We start from the raw sequence: 22,935 nt of genomic DNA, 5'->3' as shown, positions 1-22,935 counted from the left end.
TGATGCTTATCAAAAGAGAAAAGGTGTAAATTGCCCATCACGCCATCTTTGGGGGGGGTGGGCATCCTCAGGGGAGGGGGCGGAGTCTCATCCCTTTATCCTTGGCTGGCTTTCCTTTCATCCCTGTTGGGAAAACAGAATTTAATGACCAAGACGCCATTCCTGTCGGTAAACAAAGTCACGTGACGTTGACCGTGGCACCTTGTTTTTTTCCCTCGGGCGCAAAACGTGGCGTGTGCAAACATCGGCGTGGCGTTCCCAGGGTTAACCAGGGAGGCGTTATGGCAATTTTTGCGCTTCTCTTGAGGAAAAGACGCTAATGATCTGTGAGCATGTGTGAAAAACAATAGAGGACTGATTGGGTGGAAGATATTGGCCTGTGCTTGTAGAAAATTATGGGTTTTCTATGGCGGAAACTCATAATTATTACAAAAATTAATGTTTTTTTTGGTATAGTCAATGATTAGAAGACAAAGAACTGCTTCTATTGAACAAATTAGTGACAATATTTTAAAAACGACTTTTGTAGATAGCTTTAATATTTGCGTCCGTGTTATTATAATCAATAAATATTATTATTTATTGATTATGTATCTGTGTTTGTCTGTTGTTGTTATTTGTGCATTTTTCTACGTATTTATGTTGTTTACTACTTATTATGTGAGTACTTATGACTTATTTAGTGCTTTATTAGTCATTGTTGTTATGTATTGATTATTTGTTTGTTTTTTGTTGTTTTTTATATGTGCAAAATCTTATTATACTTCTTTAATGACAAAAAAACATTTAATTACTTTCAATATTGAACTGATTGTTTTTTTATATTACTTTATTTACTACATAGGACTGAACAGTTAAACATAATTCAGCAAAATGAGGAAAAATATCAATGAATTAATGAAGTATGTTTATTTTTTTTCAATATAAATACTGCAAAAACGTCATTATTTTATGTATTAAGATTGTGTATACTATACTATATGATTATGACTATATTACTTGTTATGCCATTGAGATAATTCAAAATTCAATTAAATTGAATACTTTTATTGCCATTATTCAAGTATGAGATTTAAAGCTTCACCACAAAGTACCCAAATCACAACAAAGAACAAATGAATCATCAAAATACATAATACATACTAAATAAATGATAAATGTTATTTTTTTCAGGTAGCATCTTCTCATTGAATCGTGGCTAAAGGACGGACGGCCAAGCACATGAAGGGCGGCGTGACAGCGGCATCCTGACTAGCAACCTTGCCACGGCACCCCTCCTCAACCGGCAGCTGCAGGCGCTTCAAGGAAGGAAGGAAGGAAGCCTGCGACCAATCCTCCTCCAGTCATGGTAAATATTCCCGCGTGATGTGGGATCCGAAAAAGGTGTAGAACAAGGCGTATACTTGAGGTTGTAAATTAACAAGGGTAATGAGATGTGTGTGAGTGTATTTGTGTGTAGGACGGAATGGCGTGATTAGTCCTGAGTTATGGTGATGCAGGAAATGATACGGGCGACCTTGGCCAGGTTGTCACCACCTCAAGCGCGCATGATACATGAAGCATCTTCCTTAATGACTTTGCGCTCACATTTATATTTTTTTAATGAAGACGCTAGCACACACATGTGCGCACACACTATTTTCTAGGGATTTTTTCATTTTCAAGTACTTTTTTTACGTCGCTATTTAAATAGATAAAGTAGTTTTGGTGTATGTTCAAAAAAAATATTCAAAATACTAAATTAGGATAAAATGACCCCAAAAATTCTACCAAAAACCCATGTTCTTTTCTGCAGCTCTTCTGACCAATCATTTCCCATTTGTTATTTATGCTATCTTGACCAATCATTTTCGATTTGTAATATTTATGTTACTATGATTAATAATATTTGTATTTTCATGACTATAACACACACAAGTCTTAAATTTCATCCAAAATAGACAAAGCGCCAAGTGAGCTTTGTATATAGAAAAAATATATAATGTCATTCATTGACGGTGCGCCTTTAAATGTGGTGCGCCTTATACATGGAAAGACAGTACATTTTCCCCTATTTTATACATTTTTTTTATCATTTCGATTTTCCGATTATATCTGACCCACATTAACCGCACTATTCGAGGGATTACTGTAATTTTCCCCTCACTTTGACCTCAAAACAGCAAAAAAGCCTTCCAATTGGCCCAATTTTCTCGTGCCCTCTAATGGAGTTGCGTTCAAGGACGGTCACATGACCACCCCCTCCGAGATGTAGCGTGTACCCTGGCGTGTCGGAGCTTTCTTTCCGAGACCTTTTTACGAGCTGAGGATGCGACGAGGTCACCACGGTGTCAGTAGAGGGCGCTCCGTTGTACGAGAGTTGATTAAATTGCTTGTTTTGAACGTTACCTTGACGTCTTAACCTTGTTCTTCCGTCGCCGCCTCTCCAGTTTGAGCCGGATTCCTGTCAGACGGCGCCCATAACTATTCAAATTTTTTACACGGGTATTTGAGCAGCTGGGTTTACCCATCCCCCACGGTCAAGTAGACGCACAAAGTGCTTTTATGGTCACCAAAGCCGCCATTAGAGACAGCTCATTACATTTGTGGCTTTTGTTTTGGGTTTTTTTTAACTGTTTTAGGGTGATGTATACTCCCGGGAGTGAACTGCATAAAGTAATTTAATTTGTGCAGACATGATGGATGACCTGATGTAAAAAGATTAAAAATACAAATCGTAAATTAAAGGGAAATATTACTTAAGAAAGGGAAAATATTTTTAAAAAATAAAATACAAGTCATAAATTGAATGAAAATATCACTTAAGAAAGGGAAATATTTTAAAATCATGAAAATATCACTTGAGGGGAAATATATTTAAACAAATTCAAATCATAAATTAATGGAAAATATCCCTTAAGTAAGGGAAAATATAAAAATCATAAATTAAATGGAAATATGACTAAAAACAGAAGACATTGACTTTTCGGGCCACACAAAATGATGTGGCGGGCCAGATTTGGCCCCCGGGCCGCCACTTTGACACCATACGTAAATAAAAGTCAAGTAAATCAACCATCTTTGAGATTTATTGATTTTCTGTCATAAATGCTTGTTACTTTATTAGCCATACGTTAAAAAAATGGAATTTAGGCCATTTGCAAGTCAAATGAATGATAATGTCCATTTTTTTGGGCTTCATTTAAACGCAACGTCCATCTTCTCGTTTTCAGAGGTCCTTCCGTTCCTTCAGCAATGACGACCGCCACGTCATGGCCAAACACTCCGCCATCTACCCATCCTCTCACGACTTGGAGGCGGTTCAAACTCTGGTTTCCAACGTGGAATGCGCCCTCAAACACGTCTCGGACTGGCTCGACCAATCCACCTCCGACACCCCCGAACGGCCAGCGAGCCAATCGGCTGACGGAAAAGAGGACGAGGACGCCACGGGGACCGGAACGGAGACTGGAACGGGGACCGGACCGGAAACCGGTGCTGACTGCAGGTGGGACGACTGCGACCATTCGGAAATCGTAAAAGAAAAGCCTTGAGGCTTTAAAATATTTAACTTTATTGTCTTAAAGGGAGCCAAGTACTGGGAAAGTACTGTGTGGAGTGATGAGAATCGGCCTGGTGGCTAAAGGGCTTCTCATAAAAGGAGACCTGGACCTGGAACTGGTCTTGATGTGCCGGGAAAAACCCACGCAGACGTTGCTTCATTCTGTTTGTCGCCATTTGCCAGGGGAAATACAGGTGAAATTATGGAACTTGTTTGTCTTATATCATTCTAAAAGAATCAAAATAGTCTCTTTTTTTGTAAATGGGAGTTTTAATGGTTCTCTACATCTACTCTGTGATTGGCTGACTGAAAAGTCATTTTTTTCATTTCATTTGACCAGAAAATGACAGGAATGGCCAGAATTCTTTTTTTTAGGTGGTTCCCTGAACGCAACACGTCTAGAAATCCTATTTATGCCAAAATTTGAATTTATAATAGGATTAATGTTGTCAAGTTTTCTTTTTACATCATAATATTGTTGTCTATATTTATTTTTAATGTCTGGAGATGAATATTATTTTTTTAAAAGCCTTATTAGTGTTTTTTTTAACGTTTTTCTAGGCAATTTTTGGTATTTTTTACATTTTATTTTTTTCATTTCTTCTTATTATTATTATTATTATTTTTTTTGCACTGTGTTTGTCATCTATCATCCTTTAACCTTCATATCTGACCAGTCACTTTTCCGCTCCACCCGACACAGAAGCTGACAGAAGAAAAATACGAGGTCACCAGTTCACCATCTGAGGCGGCCATTGTGGTCCGAGCTAGCGCCGAACCCAAACTCACGCTGAAAATCACCCTCACCTCTCCGGTCATGAGAGATGATGATGATGAGGATGAAGAGGAAGAGGAGGAGGATGAGGAGGAAGAGGATGAACTAGATGGGGAGGAAAATGAGGAGGAAACGGATGAGGTAGAAGCCAAAATGGTGGACCAACAAGAGAAGACCAACGGCCACGGTAGGAAAACACATTTAAAATATTCCCCCAAAAAATCTATAATTATGTCTTCAATTATAATAACAATCCTATTAAAGTTAGACTAGGGTTAAGCCAGTATTATTACACAATGCCTGCATAAATATTCAAAATATCTGCCTAAATTCATGTTGGATTTTCATGGATATAATGTCTTTTATTTTGGATACAAAAACATACTTAGGGAAGAGCACCTGACCAAGAATTAAACTTTAGATATAGATATATATATACATATCAGACTGAAGCATACGCTGTATTTGAGAGCAGCAAAAAAAAAAACATTTACTCCAGCATGTTTTCACACAGACTTTATTTTATTACTTTAAGAAAAACCCTCCATGGAAAACTTATGTTAAGCACACTCATTCTTATGCTACTGTATTGGATTCAGCTTGTCACACACACACAAATATACACAAAAATATGGTAGTTTGAATAAAAAAAAAGGTACAGATGCATAAGAATGATTGAAACCTTCTAACCCAAACCCTGCTTTGAGCCTTCCTTGTGAAAGAATTGATGTAGGAGCACTTTGTTCGACTTTTTGGAGGATTTTCATGTCTCTTTGTAAAGTCAAGTGCCTTTCAAGTGAAAGCTAGGGATGTCCACGATCAGAGATTGGATGGGAATTTAGTCAATTTCATTATACTTCGTAAAAAAGGTATTGAAGTAAATTATTAGAGGACACAAACAGGGTAAAAAAAGAGCTATTTAATGTATTGGTTTACTTTTTTAGGCACATATTAGACTTGAAATGCAAAAAATAGCAATTTACATTTAAACATTATGTCAGAAAAACTACATGCGATGTTCTTTCTTAAGAAATTCCGGAAAAAAATGTAAAATTCAATGATTCTAAGGCAATTTTAGGGGTGCGACTTATACACAGGTGCGGCTTATATGCCAGAAAATATGGTTCCCTCAATAGCTAAATGAGAATTAAAAATAACGGCTAACAAAATGAGTAACATAATGCAATAATTTCTAGATATACTACACATTTTGGAATACTTCAATATTCATAATGACACTATTGAACTTGCTATTTAAAAAAAATCAACAAATTACAACTAAAATATCTTAATTTTTGGTATTCGTGATCAAGTTTGTTCACATATCAGTTTAGTCATTTAAATACATGTTACTGTTAATGTGGATATAAGACATTTGGAAATAGTACTTTCTTTTTTAGATATCGTAGTATTTGATCAGGACATCCTTGGTGAAAACTCAATTATTTTGACTCCTGGCTGGTGTAGACTGGATCAAAATACTTACTACTTCCTCAACTACTGTACAAATACTTAAAGGAAAGGTTGATTTACCGTACACGGTAAATGAAACCATCTTGTGGTATTTGTTTGTAGAGGCTCCGTCCGTGTCCCCAAAAGTTCTCCTGACTCTCCATTTCACCGATTTGTCCACGGCTGGACGAATAGAAAGCTTGTTGCTCTTGAAGTAGAGTGTGTATTTTTCAATTTTGGCCATCATATAGCGTGATGCTATGGAAGCTTATTGTATTCACTTTAAAAGTGGAGAAAGTTCTAGCCATTTTTCAAATGTACTTTTTGGGGTGTTTTAATTCTTTAAAAACTTTGTTTTTCTAATGAATTTATTTTTAGGGATTTTTAAATGCATTATTTGAATTAATTTGTTTATAATTTTTTTTTTTGCTGCAGAGAAAAAACTAAGAAAAATAATAAATTCAAAAAATAATTCCAGAAATTAAACTAATTTTAAATTAATTAAATGAATTCTAAACACCATCCATTAAACAAAAATAATTTTAAAAATAGAGAAAAATTCAAAAAACAACCACAGAAAATTATTTCATTTAAAAAACAAAGAAAAAAATCTAAAACCAACTCTATAAAATAATAAAATACAAAAAAAAAGAAAAATACATCATAAAGCAACCCTTTAAAATAAATTAATTTAACAAATGCACTTTTCAAAAATGTATTCCACAAAACAACCCCAAAAACAAAATAATTAGAACTAAAACCAAGGCTTTTTAATTTTTTAAAATATTTTTTTGGTATTTTTAATGCAATAAGCTTCCATATGATGCCAAACAAAACCCCATTGAAAAACACACTCTATTCACTCCACAAGCTTTCCCGACAAATCTGTGAATTGTAGAACCCGTTCTACAAGGAGACTCCATGGCATGACTGAGAGCCGTATACCCCAAAAACTAGCGTGCGCATGCGTGTGTGTGTGCACGTACGCACTTGCGTACCCACACACACACACACACGCATAAACACGCTAGCTTGAAGCACACACGCCTGGTGACGATGTGTGTCTTTGACCATTTTATTTTCTACATTTGGGTTGTTATTGTTTCGTGGCAGTGTTGGGTGCTGCCGCCATGAGAGTGGAGGCTGAGGAGGAGGAGGAGGAGGAAGAGCAGGAGGAAGAGGGAGAGGTGCTGGATAGACACACATGTCTGTTGGCCCTGGCAGCGCTACGACACGCCAAGTGGTTCCAGGTCGGCACCCGCTCGCTTCCTGTCTTCCTGCCCCATGCTGTTTGTGGCCTAAACGTTTACCTTGCGTTTCCATGACGATTCTGGATAAAATTTAAGATGGGGAAAGTGAATGGTGGAAGTGTTGTGTGGATGGGTTGTTGTAGAATTGGAGGACATTTTGGGTCAGGTTGGGGAAGGCAGGAATTGGGGGTGTTGGCGAAATTCTAGTTGTGGAATGATCCTTGTGAGGAGAAGTGGGTCAGACAAGGAAATACTACTAATTAGATTTAAAAAGAATAAATAAGTCGGAAGTAACTATGTTAAAATGTGTTATTTTTTGGGTAGATTTAAGCTATTTAAAAAAGAGATGGTCAAATTTTGATCAGAATTTTGATGGTACTTTTTGTTCCATTAATATTTGTTTTTATGGAATTTTTCTGACATTTCAAATCTATCATTTTCTAGTAATTGTTGTCCTAATAATATAAAAATATATATATAATGTCATGAAAATCTTTTTAACTTCTTAGGGATCAAATTGAAGGCCTATTTTTGCATAAAAAATTAAGCCACTATGTCCTCCAATTCTGCAAAAACCCGTCTAATATGACATTTCATAATCCGTAATGTCACACCATCCTAAAAACAAATGACTGTTTGTCTAGAAAGTATTTGCCACACTTACATTTTTTTCCGCTTTTTATGTTACTGCCTCATTCCCAAAAAAAATACTTATTTTCCTCCCAAAAACACCAATGACAAATCTGTGGAGGAACAAATAAAATTGATTCCATTTTGGAATTAGGTTCTACCATAAATTCCGCAAAAAACAAAGGCACACATACTTTCTAGGCACTTTGTACATTTTCGCAAGGCTACAAAGGCATTTGTGGAATTGTTTTCTTATTTTTTTGCTGTTTTGTCAACCTGCCTGCTCTGTGACATGTCAATTTCTCCCTCTTAAAACCCTTCCCACACCCGTCCAACTTACTCACCAACTGACCAAAAAGCACTTGCAGCACACCCAAATATAAACAAATAATCTGACAAAACCTACTTTTTTAGCTATTTTTCATTATAAATGCAATTTTTCAGTATTTCAGCCACTTCTGGCTTCAATTTCTTGCCGAAATTCCAATTGTTCGGATACTCACCTTGTTTTTTTTTTTTATCGCTCTCAGGCCCGAGTGAACGGACTCAAGTCCTGCGTTATCGTTCTCAGGATACTCCGAGATATGTGCAATAGACAACCCGCTTGGGAGCCGCTGAAAGGATGGGTAAGTTGACAGGACTGATGACGTTGATAGGACTACGTTTTCTGCAAAATCCCATTCGGTGATTTCTCATTTTAGCTCAAAAAACAAGAAAAGATGTACCTTTTAATGTAGTAATAGTGAAATGGACAACTGGCTAATTAGCTAATAGGCTTTAAATACACTTTAATTGCACTTGATTATTAGCACAGGCCTATTTTAGCTATGAAAAAGAGCGATTTATAATCCGGAATTTACGGTAATTAATGTTATCTTTTTGTTATCAGCGATGATGGTAAATTGTGTTTACACATACAGTAATCCCTCAACTATTGCGTTTTTCACTTATTGCGAATTCACTATTTCACAATGTTTTTATCCACTATTAATTATTATTTTTAAATTCATAAAAATGTGAAAATCAAAACCAAAACTTGTAAGCAGAAGCCACTCTTGCTATTAGCACTGAAAATAATATAATATTTATAATAGAGGTGAACCTACTTTGCGATTTTTTCAATAATCGCGTCCAGTTTGGTCTACATTAACCACAATATTCGAGGGATTACTGTAGTACATTGCTAAACTTCATTATAAGGCATTGAAAGTAAGCTGTAAATAATCAGCTAGTGTAATTTTCCCATTTTTTTTTTGTTAGCCTTTGGAACTTATCTGCGAGAAGGCCATCGCTACATGCAACCGACCCCTCGGAGCAGGAGAAGCCTTGCGTCGGGTCATGGAGTGTCTGGCTTCTGGAATACTACTACCAGGTCAGAATCGAAGCTTTGGAACCTTTTGGATTTGATTGTCATGCGATGCTAAGTACCTCATCCAGTGACGTGTTGAGCAGCGACGCTGAAGGAAAATCCCGATTACAGTAATTCCGCAGATCGACCCTTAAGCCGAAAAAGCCAGTCACGGCATTTTGAAAAGGATGAACAAAAGAGACAGACATCGAAACGGCGTATTTTTATTCCATGTTGATTTACGTATACCATCTTGCATCGAAAATGGAATGCATGGGAATCGCATTGCGTAGCTTCTCGGAAACGCTAGGCTTGTTTGTATTGTTTACATTCAAAACGGCAATGTCACTTCATGCTCTGACGTTTGGTCGCCGGTCTTTTGGTCGCCGATATTATGGTGACAGACAGTTTACTGTCAAAACCAGCTCTCAAAATTATATTCATGAGAGAGTTTAATATCTAAGTACTGTTTAATATCAAAGTACTGTTGAAAACAGTAGATATTTAGATATTCTACTCTCATGAATATAATTTTGAGAGCTGCTTTCAACAGTACTTAGATATTAAACAGTACTTGGATATTAAACAGTACTTGGATATTAAACAGTACTTGGATATTAAACAGTACTTGGATATTAAACAGTACTTAGATATTAAACAGTACTTAGATACTTAACAGTACATAGATACTTAACAGTACATAGATACTAAACAGTACATAGATACTAAACAGTACTTAGATACTAAACAGTACTTCAATATTAAACAGTACATATATATTAAACAGTACTTGGATATTAAACAGTACTTGGATATTAAACAGTACTTAGATATTAAACAGTACATAGATATTAAACAGTACATAGATATTAAACAGTACTTAGATATTAAACAGTACTTAGATATTAAACTCTCTCTCTTTGGTCATCAAAATGAAAACTATTTACATATTGAGCGATCATGGTCTAACGTTTTGGCATTTTTTTCTGTCTCTTCCACTAGGCGGTCCAGGTTTACGTGACCCATGCGAAAAAGAACCCACAAACACATTAGTCAACATGACGGTGGAGCAAGCTGAGGCCATTACCTACAGTGCACAGGTACACACACATATACTTGTTATCTCCCATTCCCAACCTGTCAATGTTTAAGACGAACAGAAGCCTGTCTAAAGTCCACACTTCCATTTTTCATACAAAGCACGCCACGTTCCAGCTTCTTTTTTATAACGTTGTTGAATCCCGTTGTTCATTTTCCTTTGAAGACACGCTAGACGGGGCCGGAATGTCAATGGGGATAATTGTAATGATACAAGTCCAGATAGGGGGGGCTCATGAATATCCTAGACACCCCGGCTTGTTAATGGATTCGCATTAGCAGAGCCACCGCGGACCGGCGCGCCGTCCCGCCTCATCGTTTTGTGTCGCTTGACAATGTTTATACAGTTTATGGGCGTTGATTGATTAACATATCCCCATTTGATGACAATTACTCAGCCATTAATTAGCCCAGCAGAGGAATCAACCATCATTAGGGATGGATTTGGTTCTATGGAGTGTAACGGACTGCCCAGTAGGGGCTCTAAAATTGAGCCTTGTGGAACTCCTTTGGCAGTGTGGAACTCATTTGATGGTTCGTTGACGATGATGGACTTCATTAGCGAGAATACTAAAGTACAGGGCTTATTTGGATGCTTGATGCAAGCATTGTTTTAAGTTAGGGGTGTCAGACTCGGCCGGACCATTTTAGATATAATATTTTGATTTATTTTTTTTATAAATGGATTAAAAGAACTGGATTAAAAGCCCTGAATATTCAGTTTTTTATAGGTCTAAAAGAATGTTTATTTTGGCTTTTTAAAATATATTTTTAGATTTTAGAAAGATTTTTGAACTAAAAAATTGATTAAAAAATGAAAAATATTGATTTGAAATTTAATATACATCATATTTAGATTTTTTTTATATATAAATGGATTAAAAGAACTGGATTAAAATCCCTGAATATTCATTTTTTTATTTTAACTTTTCTTAAATACATTTTTAGATCTTACAAAATGATTTTTGAACTAAAAACACAGAAAAAATGATTAAAAATTGCAATTATTGATTTAAAAGGGGGATATCAGGAAATTTAATATACATCTATACTCTTCATTTTAATTTGATCCTAAAACTCCAAGTCAGCACTCATGATTTGCTTTCCCGGGCCACACAAAATGACACAGCAGGCCACATTTGGCCCCCGGGCCGCACTTTGACATATTTTAAGCTCTTCATCGCATAGTTAAAACTAAAATGTATGTCTTTTCCATCTTCTTCTATTTTTGTTGACAGCATGCTCTAAGACTCATGGCTTTTGGCCAAATCTGCAAAGTCCTGGAAATGGACCCTCTTCCCTCAAATAAACCACTGCAAAAATACCCCTGGTGTGACAAAGAAGGTTTGTATTGAAACACTCTGACTCAATTCCACATTCTTACATTCAAGCTATAACATTCCATGACACTCCTGGCCATTTTTTTTGACTGAAAGACTTCCCTGTTCCATCTCAAACATGACCCGACCTTTCCCGGACCTTGTTTTTTGCGCATACTTCCGACAAGACTATCAATTTAGTGGCAACTTGTCATTTTTCTGTTTCCCGCTTCTGTGTGTCTATATATAACTATTCAATCATAATTTTGACAGGGTACAAGTTGGGTAATTCTGTTGACATTTGCCCAAACATGTGTAGTGTTTTTAGCAGTAAACGAGTCCCGTTTTTCCCTCCAGGTTTTGGTCTAAAAAGGCCATACGACGACGGAATGATGGATGACAAGGACCTCATCAAGAAGATGAAGAGGAATCTTAGAAGAGGTGGGTGAAGGAAGGAAGGAACTGGTTATTTCCTGCTTTGCTTTTTGACAATAAGTTGAGTTTTCGTGGGAAATTGTGTTGGGAATAAACAGCCTCTGGCAGTCTAGCTTTTTTGGTTTTAAATCCCAACAAAAAAAACAGCAGCACAAACGGATTAAAGGTATTTTTCTTCTATTTTTTTTTCAGTTTTAGCTGCCAGGCGCTGTATTCCTTTTTTTTAGCCGTCTTACATCTCTCCCATGCTGATCAATACTATCGATCGGCAACGTTTTAACGGAGCACTCTACTCTCTCGGTGTCTTTCTTCTTCTTCAAGGTAGAAGATGAAAAAGGCAGACAGGCTGATTTATTTTGAGAAAATAGCCAGAAATAAAATGACCTTGAACATTTTCAGGCTTAACAAGTTACACAAACGTCTTTGATTGTGCATTTTTTGGCAGATAATTGGGTTTAAAATGGCGAGTTAACTCACAACACAATATTATAATCCTGCAGTATCATAATCCTGTAATATTATAATCCTGCAATATCATGTACCGTATTTCCTCGCATTTTGTAACCAAAAAATTAGTTTAGTTTAATATCTAAAAGAGAGTTTAATTTCTAAGTACATTTGACCGGCAACCAAAAATGCCCGGCGACCAATCGTCCGGGCGAACAATCGTCCGGGCGACCAATCGTCCGGGCGACCAAATGTCTGGGCGACCAAACGTCTGGGCGACCAAACGTCTGGGCGACCAAACGTCCGGTCATGGTATAAAACATTGTGCAATTCTGTATAAAGTAGTTGCGTAGTTATACTGTATGGTGAAGTATAAGAATGAATTTAACCAGTTTGTGTTGATTCAGTTCTTGACAGTAAAGCCATAGACTCCAACCAACCAATGAATGCCCTGATGCGGTTGAACCAGATCCGTCCAGGACTTCAGTACCGCCTACTGTCCCAATCGGGTCCGGTCCACGCCCCCGTTTTCACCATGTCCGTAGACTTGGACGGAAGCGTCTACGAAGCGTCGGGTTCTTCCAAAAAGACGGCCAAGCTTCATGTGGCCGTCAAGGTAACAAAAACACACATTTCTTTACCTGAGGGAATCCTGCCATGTTTGTGTGGAGGTGGGGGGGAATCCATGTAATCCTAAAGTGCTCGGCAACAAAAAAGCTCTGGAGGGCGACGGCTAGGGATAATCCGCTAGTTGATTCGTTCCGTGTATAAGGCTTTGTCCTTGTTTTCTTGGCTTTTCCTCGGGGGTTTGACCATGTTGATCTCTTCAATAGTCAACATAACAAGGTATTGGCTTTGGAAAAGTGGCATTTCTACATTATAAATGCCTATACATCAACAAGGGCTGGCTCTAGAGGTGAATGTGTAGTTCCCTTCAAAAAAAGGACATTCTCTCTTCTTACCTGGAATTTAATACCAATTAATTACTGTCTCTGAACCTTTTAGCCAATCATATTAAAGCCTGACTATTAGACGAACAAAATTACAATCAAAACGCTGTCTAAAACTTTACTACGTAGGCCTACGTGTGTCTTGTATATGTCGTCGTTTTAGCTACAATCTTACATTTTATTTAAAAAAATCAACCTCAAACTCATAACCCTGTTGAAAAAATACCAACTTATTTCAGAAAAGTGTTTTTAATACAAACCATTTCGAAAAAAAACGTAATACAGACCTGTTTTCATTAATCCATTGGCTAACTTTAACAACAGTAATGGTTCAAATTGAGCTATTCTCTTTTTTATAAAGGAAATTTTTTTCCAGGTTCTCCAGGCAATGGGTTACCCGACGGGTTTCGACTCGGACCTGGACCCCATGAGCTCCGACGAGAAGTCGGACGGCGAAGGAAAGAGCGAAACGTCGTCACACACCAGCAATAACGCAACGCACTCCACGGACAGCTCCAATACGTTGGAGGTTCGGATTTTAAACCAATAAAAATGACCGTTTTTTATCAATTTAATGGTCCTAATGACGTTTCAGGTGCGAACTCAGGGCCCCATTTTAACGGCGAGTGGGAAGAACCCCGTCATGGAACTGAACGAAAAACGACGAGGTCTCAAGTATGAGCTCATCTCGGAAAGCGGAGGCAGCCATGATAAGCGATTCATTATGGAGGTGGGTGTGGCTACATCTTTTTTACCTAGTAACTTGATGTTTGCGTTACATTTTTGGACTTATTCTTATTTTTTTCCATTTAAAATATTGGATTCTTTATTTTATTTCAGGTGGAAGTGGACGGGCAGAAGTTTCGTGGGGCAGGCCCCAACAAAAAAGTAGCAAAAGCCAGCGCCGCCCTGGCAGCGCTGGAAAAACTCTTCTCCGGTCCAAACGCTGCCGCCAATAAGAAGAAGAAGATTTTGCCTCAGGTCAGGAATTTTACCAATTATTATTGATATTTTACTACTGAATGAAGCCTTTACCGTATAGTATTTTGCAAGGAAAATTAATGTACCTTATTTTTTGGACCAAAAATAGAAAAAAGTTGATATACATAAATTCCAGTATTTTTTTGCAGTTTATGGAGGGTTATTTGTATTCAACCAGAAACCAAAAATAAACACATACTTTAAAGTAAAAATACTTAAATAGAGAAAAATTAGGCACACATTAATGTATTTTTTTTAATGAATGTGAAGTCTAATTTATGCACATATAAGTCATTTTTTGAGCAACAAATATGCAAAAAAATATGGTAAATTAATTCCTTAACTAAAATTTAGTTACTACATTTTTTTTTTTGGAGTATAGAACAAGCATCCGTGAGTCAGGAATAAAAACATTAAAAAAACAAATCACAGCCAAACTATGCAAAATGTTCATCTTTTAGTCCACAAAATCCGCCTCAAATATTTGAACTGACTTATTTTCCTTCAAAAATGTTTTTTAATCAACCCTTGAATCTCCATATTCTGCTCAAGTCCCAATTTACCAAACTGAAACATCCCCATATTGAAGAATCCTAATTAAATCCATATTTTTAACAATTTAATCTCCCCCATTCAGACCAAAGGAGCCCTGGCCGCGGCGGCGGCCGCCTCGGCGGTAGCGGCGCAGGTCGCCCGTGGACGAGGGAGAGCGACCCTGGCGAGGGGCGCCTTCGTCAGCGCCGCCGCCCCGGGATACGTAACGGCGGGTGAGTCATTTTGCCTCTTCCTACCCATCACTTTGCGGCCATCATTTGACACTTTTGACGCCTCGTCGACAGGATTCGGGACGCCGTACGCCTACAGCCCCGCCGCTGCCGCCGCTCCAGCTTACGGTACGTGCAATTTTATTGCAATTTTTTTGTTTCCTGACACTTCTGCTCCCACTGCTTGTCCTTCACCCTTTTTTTTAACATGCAATTTTCAACTCATCGACAATGGCAATCATCTTCCTAGTTTTTGCTTTCTTCTTCAACTGTAAGGTCATTTATTTCAAAACAGATAAAAGATAAACAGATTAAAACAGTCTTCAAAACAACCAACCAACACACTTACTTCTCTCTTCTAATTTTTCCATTAAAACCTTCAGTTCCCCACATTGAACAACAAATGCCCTTCACTAATATTACTACAGTAATCCCTCAAATATCGCGGTTTCACTACATCACTCTTTTTTAGTAAATTACCCAAAAAATCCTTTTTAAAAGCCACTCCCCCTTCTCCACCTGCTACTAGGACTCAACACTAAACTAAAAAAAATAGGGGATGGCCATACTTTCCGGTTTTTGGTCTGGTCTACATGAACCACGATAATCGAGGGATTACTGTATTTTCCTTAGTAGCCCTATTACCGCATTTTCCATATATAAGGCGCACCCTCAATTAATGACACATTTTAATTTGTGTTCCATATATAAAGCGCACTGAATTATAAGGCGCCCTGTCCATTTTGTAGAAAATTTCCGACTTTTAAGTGCGCCTTATAGTCGTGAGAATACATACCATCTTTTCTACTGAGTCTCCATTCCAGTTATGACTCTTTTGGATCCCGACATCCATATTTAGGTCAAAATTCGGGGTCAAAACGAGGGTCCACAAACAAATCAGTCCACCCAAGTCCTCCCCTAAACTTTGGGACCCCCATTTTTAACCCTTCGCCCCGCTTTCCTAATTCCACCCGAGTTTCTGCAGCTGCTTTAACGAGAACTAACTTCCTCCATCTTGCTGCCGGCAACTTCTACTCTTGAAAACTTTTTGGAGGATGGGCCTGGACGAGTCTCGGATGTGGACTTACGTAGACCCTGTTCTTTATTTTTTCTTGGTGTTTCCCCTTTTAGGTTTACCCAAGAGAATGCTTCTGTTGCCCGTCATGAAAGTAGCCACCTACCCCGTGCCCCACTACCACTTCTTTTAAACCAGCAGATATGTAAAAAAAACTTATTCCTTCTACAAGGGACGTCTTCCTACTTTTTATTCCACATTCGGTAGTTGGAACAGGATTACTGACTTAAGGTGTTGGATAGTTGTTGTTGTTTTTTTTGTCTGTTATTCCAGATAATAACAAACGGCAGGTTTTGTACTGTGAATTTTTACTTTATTATTTTACTTGCTGGGCTTTAAGTCATGCAAATTTTAATATATATAAGTTTTTGGGTGGTATGGGAGGGTTTTAGGAGGAAATCAAACATGTGGAATAAAATTTGTTTCCTATAAAATGGAAACTTTGACTGTTGTTGTTTTTTTTAAACAGCTTTAATTTGCCTAAAATTGAGTAAAAAAAATTATGATGCAAATAATCATTCATACTTATATGCAAATGTAATTTTGACCTTGTCAATTCCACGTCATCCATTTTGGGGAACTGAAGGCAACATTTTAATGTCCAAAATGATACTATTTTAACCTTATTTCTCCCAAAAACATTTTGTCCAATCAAAAATCATGCAAAACATTCAATTAGTCAACATTAGCTAATGAGAGCAACATTTTTAAGACATTTTAATGACCATCCATGCATTTTACCCATTCCAAGTTCATCACTATTTATCTCCATTCATGTCTAGCCACACTTTCAATGTCAAAAATTCCACCCTGCCAATATTTTTGTTGGATTTTGTTGTACCCATTCCAAGTACTGCAAATAAATATCATGCTAACCTTCATCGTGACGCGAATGGAATTTGAAAATGACAACAATGTCCTTGTGTGTTGTGTTTTAGGAGGTCTTTTCATCGACAATCCCTTCTACCAGCCGAGGACCCTGGCGCCCTTCATCATCCACCTTGGCCCGCAGGATCTCTTTTCTGACTTCTAGAGGTCGAGAGGACAGGTTTTTGGACCCCCCACCTGATCGCACTTCCAGCCCCCCACCACACACAAATACACACAAATATACACACTTTTTTTTCTTGCCTTTCTATTCTTGCTGCCGCACTCCCGGATTTATAAACAGGCAGCAGCAATTGTGCCTCTTGTCCAGGAAGGAAGAGGACGGCGGGTGGGGGGCCGGACGGCTGGACGGATGGACGGAAGGACGGACTACTTTACCCTAAAGCAATACTGGCATTTGACGGTGAAAAGCGCAAACGGGCTGGTCGTCAAAACGATAGCAATACACACAAACTCCTTGAAGAAGAAGAATGTCCGGCGACTCTACGCGGCGTTGCAATAGCTCGTCTTGATTGTATCCTAATCACGTGCGTGTAAATATGATATACTATGTGTATTTGTATAAATATGTGTATATGTGTGTGTATTAATATACATTCACGTATATCTATATGCATATACTTGTATATGTATGTGTATATGTGTGTGTATATATATACATTCACGTATATCTATATGCATATACTTTATGTATGTGTATGTATATATATATATATATATATATATATATATATATATATATATATATATATATATATATATATATATATATATATATATATATATATATATATATATATATATATATATATATATATATATATATATATATATATATATATATATATATATATATATATATATATATATATATATATATATATATATATATATATATATATATATATATACATACATACATACATACATACATACATACATACATACATACATACATACACATATATACACATACATACATATACAAGTATATGTATGTATGTGTATGTACATCGTATACGTATATATGTATGTAGATATATATCTTTATACATACACATATTTATATACATACATATGCATATACATATATACACATGCATATGTATATATTTATGTGTATAAATATATAAATATATATATGTATAAATATATATGTATGTATATATATGTATATGCATATCTATCTGTATATATATGTATACACACATATATGTGTAAATATATATGTGGTTGTGTATATATATACACATGTATATAAACATATATATATATATATATATATATATATATATATATATATATATATATATATATATATATATATATATATATATATATATATATATATATATATATATATATATATATATATATATATATATATATATATACATATACATATATACATATATTTGTATATATACACATATATATACATATATATGCATACGCATATATATACATATATACATACACATATACATATATATACACACATATATACATATTTATACATATTATATTCTATATGCCTATATAGTCTTATCTATTTCAACAGTGTCCACTATAATATTAACTCTAATGTATTTATGTACATGCATTTTAAAGGATAACTTGTTGTTATAAATTATTTTAGGATGATCCAATGAAATGTATACCTGTAATAATAGCACTCTAGCTTTCTTCCACTTTTTCTATACACGAGCTAATGCTATTTATTCTCTTTGCTATTATTCCTATTAATCAAAGCTCTTGGAATCATACCAATTCATGTCATTCTGAGCCCAGACACGCCAAGGAGCAGCCGACTGGTCTTCTTCACTCACTCCATTGACGGCCACGGCCGTACAAATCTTCCGAACTTGGACACTTAATAACTCAATGGGTAATATCAACTCATCACACAAATATACACACATTTTCACTTGCTATCTGAAAGCACACATTCTAATAATGCGTTTCTTGAGTCCACCTGAAAGTATGTTTAAGGAAAAATATGAAATATGTCGCGTCAACTGTGAGGGAAATTCACCCATTCACCTTCATACACAAAAAAAGCACACATTATAGCATAAATACTTCATACTGTGTAATAACTACGAGCAAACTTTTCAAAGTAGTTACTTAGGAGTTGATGTTGCATGATTAGGAGGGGAATTGAACCCCCATCTTGGGTGGAAAACGTCATTTTGGGATTTAAAAGTCCAGTATATTGAAACACTTCTTCTTTATTTTAAATTGGATTTTTCATCAACATTTTAACGTCGCCTTTTTTAAAAGATTGCTCGTAGAATTTTGCCGTTATGTAAACATAGCGGGAAAAATCATCGTTAACCGCCATTAATGGCGATAGACGTTTAATTTTTTCATCAAAATTTATCTTGTTTTAACGTGGTGAAGCTAAAAAAAAATGTCCAGGCAACGGGCTTTAAATACATTGACATGAACTGATGACTTTTTATGATATGACAATAACATGCAATAATTCCCACTTTCAGCCTGATAAGAAAAGAACCAGCTTTGTTTTTATACCTCGCCATGTTTTCATCTCTATAATAAGACAAAACAAGATACAATTTTCATCCAAATTTGCTAAACTTTCTTCTGGATCCATAAAAAAAAATTCCATACTTTTGTTGAAGTCCATTGAGTTTACAACTGATCAATTAAGTCTTAATTGGCCCATAAATGTAGTCAATATTTATTTTTTTTAGCTACACTCCATTTCATTTTGTTTTTATACCTTCAAATCTACATAAGTGAATCCATATTTTTGTCACAGAGGAACTTTATTAAGTGAAATGTGACCTTCTGACCTTTTTGGGTTAACCCAAAGCCAGAAAACGACCATTTATCGCCAATTCCACGCCATTTTTTTTACAGGTTTTATGACGCCCATGGTTAGTCAACATGAGGCATTATGTTACACATTGGGTTGGCTATTGTTTTCTGTTCAATTTCTTTCATGTGACCTACATGTTACCGTTTGTCTTATCAACTCAAGACTGTCTATTTAAAGCCCGTGTTTTCTTCAGTGTCAAAACCCGACCAATCCAATGTGTAACACATTCGCAGCATCCTTCATGCGCTTCGATGTTCAAATTCGACTTTTACGCGTCGACTTTTTGATGTAAAAGCACAATAGAGACACTCAGGGTTACACAATAACACACATTTTGCTAATCACCCATTTTTGGTCGAAATACATTGATTACCTTGATTTAAACTATCCATGCTGCAAAAATACCCTTTGTGAAATACTTTGCACACCCCAAGCGGAATTATGGATTAAATTAAAACAAGGTTAGCCCATAAAAATAAAAAAATATATTTTTAAGGCTGAGAAGCAGCAATAAATTCCCCAGCAAATATGCTCTTGCTCATATTTTAAAGAAATTATCACATTCAGAATGTTGATAAACGTGTTTGGTGGTTTGAGGACCCAAAATTTGACAAAAATAAGAGTATTTACCTTTAAAATAATTGTACTCAAGTAAAAGTAGCAAGTAAAAGTATATATAATAACAAACTACTTATAATGTGTCATTTTGAAATGTTATTTGTTTTTCCCTTACCATGTTATTTATATAAAATAATGCAATTATACTGTACCATAACATGACCACAAAAAACATAAATGTACTGTAATTATCATAAAAGTTGAGCCCTTTAGTGTAAAAATCATATTTATCTGATTTTCCAACATCTATTGGTGCCAAATAGTATCTTTAATGACAGCGCTTAATGGGAAATGTTTATTTTTCTTCATTTTTGGGGAAAAAAATGCAAGAATGAATAATATGGGAGGAAAAGTATGTGTTTATTTGGTCATGTGACTATTTTTAAGTCTGATTTATGTCATAGAGTCGTGATTTTTGGTATGAAATGTCATTATAGGGATCTCGGGGAGAAAAATTAAAAAATGTATCAAATCTAGTGTCACCCAAAGTAAGAGTAGCAGTTAAAAATGTTTAAAAAGTACTCTTAGAAGTCAAATTGTCCCAAAAAGGTGCTCAAATGAATGTAAACAGAGTCAAATCATATTAATTTATGAATTTGATTGGCAATAAAGTTCATCATCTGTCACATAGAAGCAAAAATTTCAGTTTCAGGAAAGATTTGTCACTTTTTAACCCCAAAAACGACTGTATTTGAGGGTCTAAAAGTCAGGCGTAAGTAAGCACGTCATGGTAACGTATTCCGACTGTAGCGGCGGCCTACCACAAATCACAAATAGAAGCGGCATCACGTTTCACCTGCGTACTTCACCAAAAATAACTGCGCATCTTTTTGACTTATGTTATCGCATTTCTAGTCAAGGGTTATTATGGGATGGGGGGGCATTTGCATTGGGAATGTACACAATGTTGTTCTTGTGACTGTAGAGTAGAATGTATTTACTCCCAGAGTAAACATACATATATGTTATACGGTCTATATATATAGTTCTATATATGGACACATGCATACAGTATATGAATACATATATACTGTACATGGATATACATTTTCAAGTTGAAATGTTTGTGGCGCATCACATATTGTTGACATTTTTTTAATTTAAGGATTTGGACAGCATAAACTTGTAAATATGTTTTTTTTTGGTTGGAAAAAGGCTTTTGACTAACAGAAAAAAGCCATTTATGATGGATGCTGTCTTTTGAAAGTAGGATGTGATATTTAAAACCCTCACAGGAGAAGGAAATGACACATAAGCGCGAACACGGGGGTGAATGTGCCGCGTCGGCTGTTTTGGTAGCAACGTTTACGGCGGTGTTGCTTTGCACTTCTTCACTTCATTTATGCTTGTGAGCGTGCATAATAAAGGAGAGAAAGTGCTGAATCATGACTCTGGACTACTTGTGCACTCATTGGATTTACAGAGGTTTTGTTTAGAGTGAGAAAAATGGAGTTTGACCCTGAAAAATGTTGTTTTGTTGAATTTAGGAGGCAATAACTTGAGATTTGACACAATATTAATTCAGTTTAAAAGGGATTGCTATCAAAAAAATACTTTTTAATAGCAATCCCTTTTAAAATTAATTGAAAATGTATGTATGTGTATATATATGTATGTGTATATACATATATATATATATATATATATATATATATATATATATATATATATACATATACGTATGTATGTGTATATATATGTATATGTGTATATACATATATATACATATATATGTGTATATACATATATATACATATATATGTGTATATATGTATATATGGGTATATATTTATTTGTATATACATATGTATGTGTATATATTTATTTGTATATACATATGTATGTGTATGTGTGTATATGTGTTTATGTATATATACACATGCATGCTTTTATTAATTTAATTAATTTATAAAAAAATATAATAAAATATTATGAAGGTTGTAGTCCCCCGTGCCCCACACTTAGATAAATAAATATAAATAAAAATAGGACTATCGAGCTCAGTTTTTCTCTTGTTTGGCTTAGTTGCCACCTAGCGGACTTAAAGCTGCATTACAACAGGAAAGCATGGCATGAGTCAAAATTAAGGACACCTGGTTAATTCTCAGTCCAAATACTAATGGCGATGGGAGAGATGACAAACAACAGGTAAGGCTGTTTTGTGCATTATTTATTGTTGTTTTTTATTGTTTAAGAATCAGATTATGAAGTGCACTTCTGTGTTTTTGCATGATTTGAGTGAGCTATTTAGTTGAGGAAGAAATGAATTTAAATAGGTGGCCATTGACAAACAGTATTGCATTTGTTATGGTAGGAAATAATTTGTTTGTTATTCAGTTTAGGGATCAATATGTGTTTAGAAAATGATCATATAGTTGTTTTGTGAGTGTGATTTCTTCCTAAATGCAAATCTGAAGTATCCAATCTTATTTATTTAAGCAAATACATCAGTGTTTACATAAAGTACTTCATAGGTTAGGTTAAAAATGAGATGACAATTCTTAACTTATTGCTTTCTA

The 22,935-nt window shown here is 35.6% G+C and overlaps 1 protein-coding gene across 4 annotated transcripts in view; it reads left to right on the top strand.

Annotated features, from left to right (window-relative positions):
* Positions 1-17,485, top strand: part of strbp (spermatid perinuclear RNA binding protein) — a 38,416-nt gene extending 20,931 nt beyond the window's left edge. For 2 of the 4 annotated variants that reach the window (XM_077737807.1, XM_077737806.1), the window contains 16 exons: positions 1,174-1,348; positions 3,213-3,487; positions 3,567-3,735; positions 4,245-4,503; positions 6,882-7,018; positions 8,179-8,274; positions 8,909-9,020; positions 9,999-10,096; positions 11,333-11,438; positions 11,771-11,854; positions 12,703-12,911; positions 13,622-13,774; positions 13,841-13,975; positions 14,086-14,226; positions 14,864-15,119; positions 17,004-17,485. In XM_077737807.1, the coding sequence (XP_077593933.1) occupies positions 1,346-1,348; positions 3,213-3,487; positions 3,567-3,735; positions 4,245-4,503; positions 6,882-7,018; positions 8,179-8,274; positions 8,909-9,020; positions 9,999-10,096; positions 11,333-11,438; positions 11,771-11,854; positions 12,703-12,911; positions 13,622-13,774; positions 13,841-13,975; positions 14,086-14,226; positions 14,864-15,119; positions 17,004-17,098 (2,328 nt within the window). In that variant the 5' untranslated portion in view covers positions 1,174-1,345 and the 3' untranslated portion in view covers positions 17,099-17,485. Of the gene's footprint in view, positions 1-1,173; positions 1,349-3,212; positions 3,488-3,566; positions 3,736-4,244; positions 4,504-6,881; positions 7,019-8,178; positions 8,275-8,908; positions 9,021-9,998; positions 10,097-11,332; positions 11,439-11,770; positions 11,855-12,702; positions 12,912-13,621; positions 13,775-13,840; positions 13,976-14,085; positions 14,227-14,863; positions 15,120-16,121; positions 16,506-17,003 lie in introns of those variants that run through there. The other 2 variants (XM_077737808.1, XM_077737809.1) reach the window with 2 other exon arrangements.
* The last annotated feature ends 5,450 nt before the right edge of the window (positions 17,486-22,935 follow it).

Source organism: Stigmatopora nigra, chromosome 17 (genome assembly GCF_051989575.1).
Source record: "Stigmatopora nigra isolate UIUO_SnigA chromosome 17, RoL_Snig_1.1, whole genome shotgun sequence".
NCBI classification, from domain to species: Eukaryota; Metazoa; Chordata; class Actinopteri; order Syngnathiformes; family Syngnathidae; genus Stigmatopora; species Stigmatopora nigra.
Note: the sequence above shows the minus strand (reverse complement) of the source record. Positions and strands in the feature narration are given on the sequence as shown.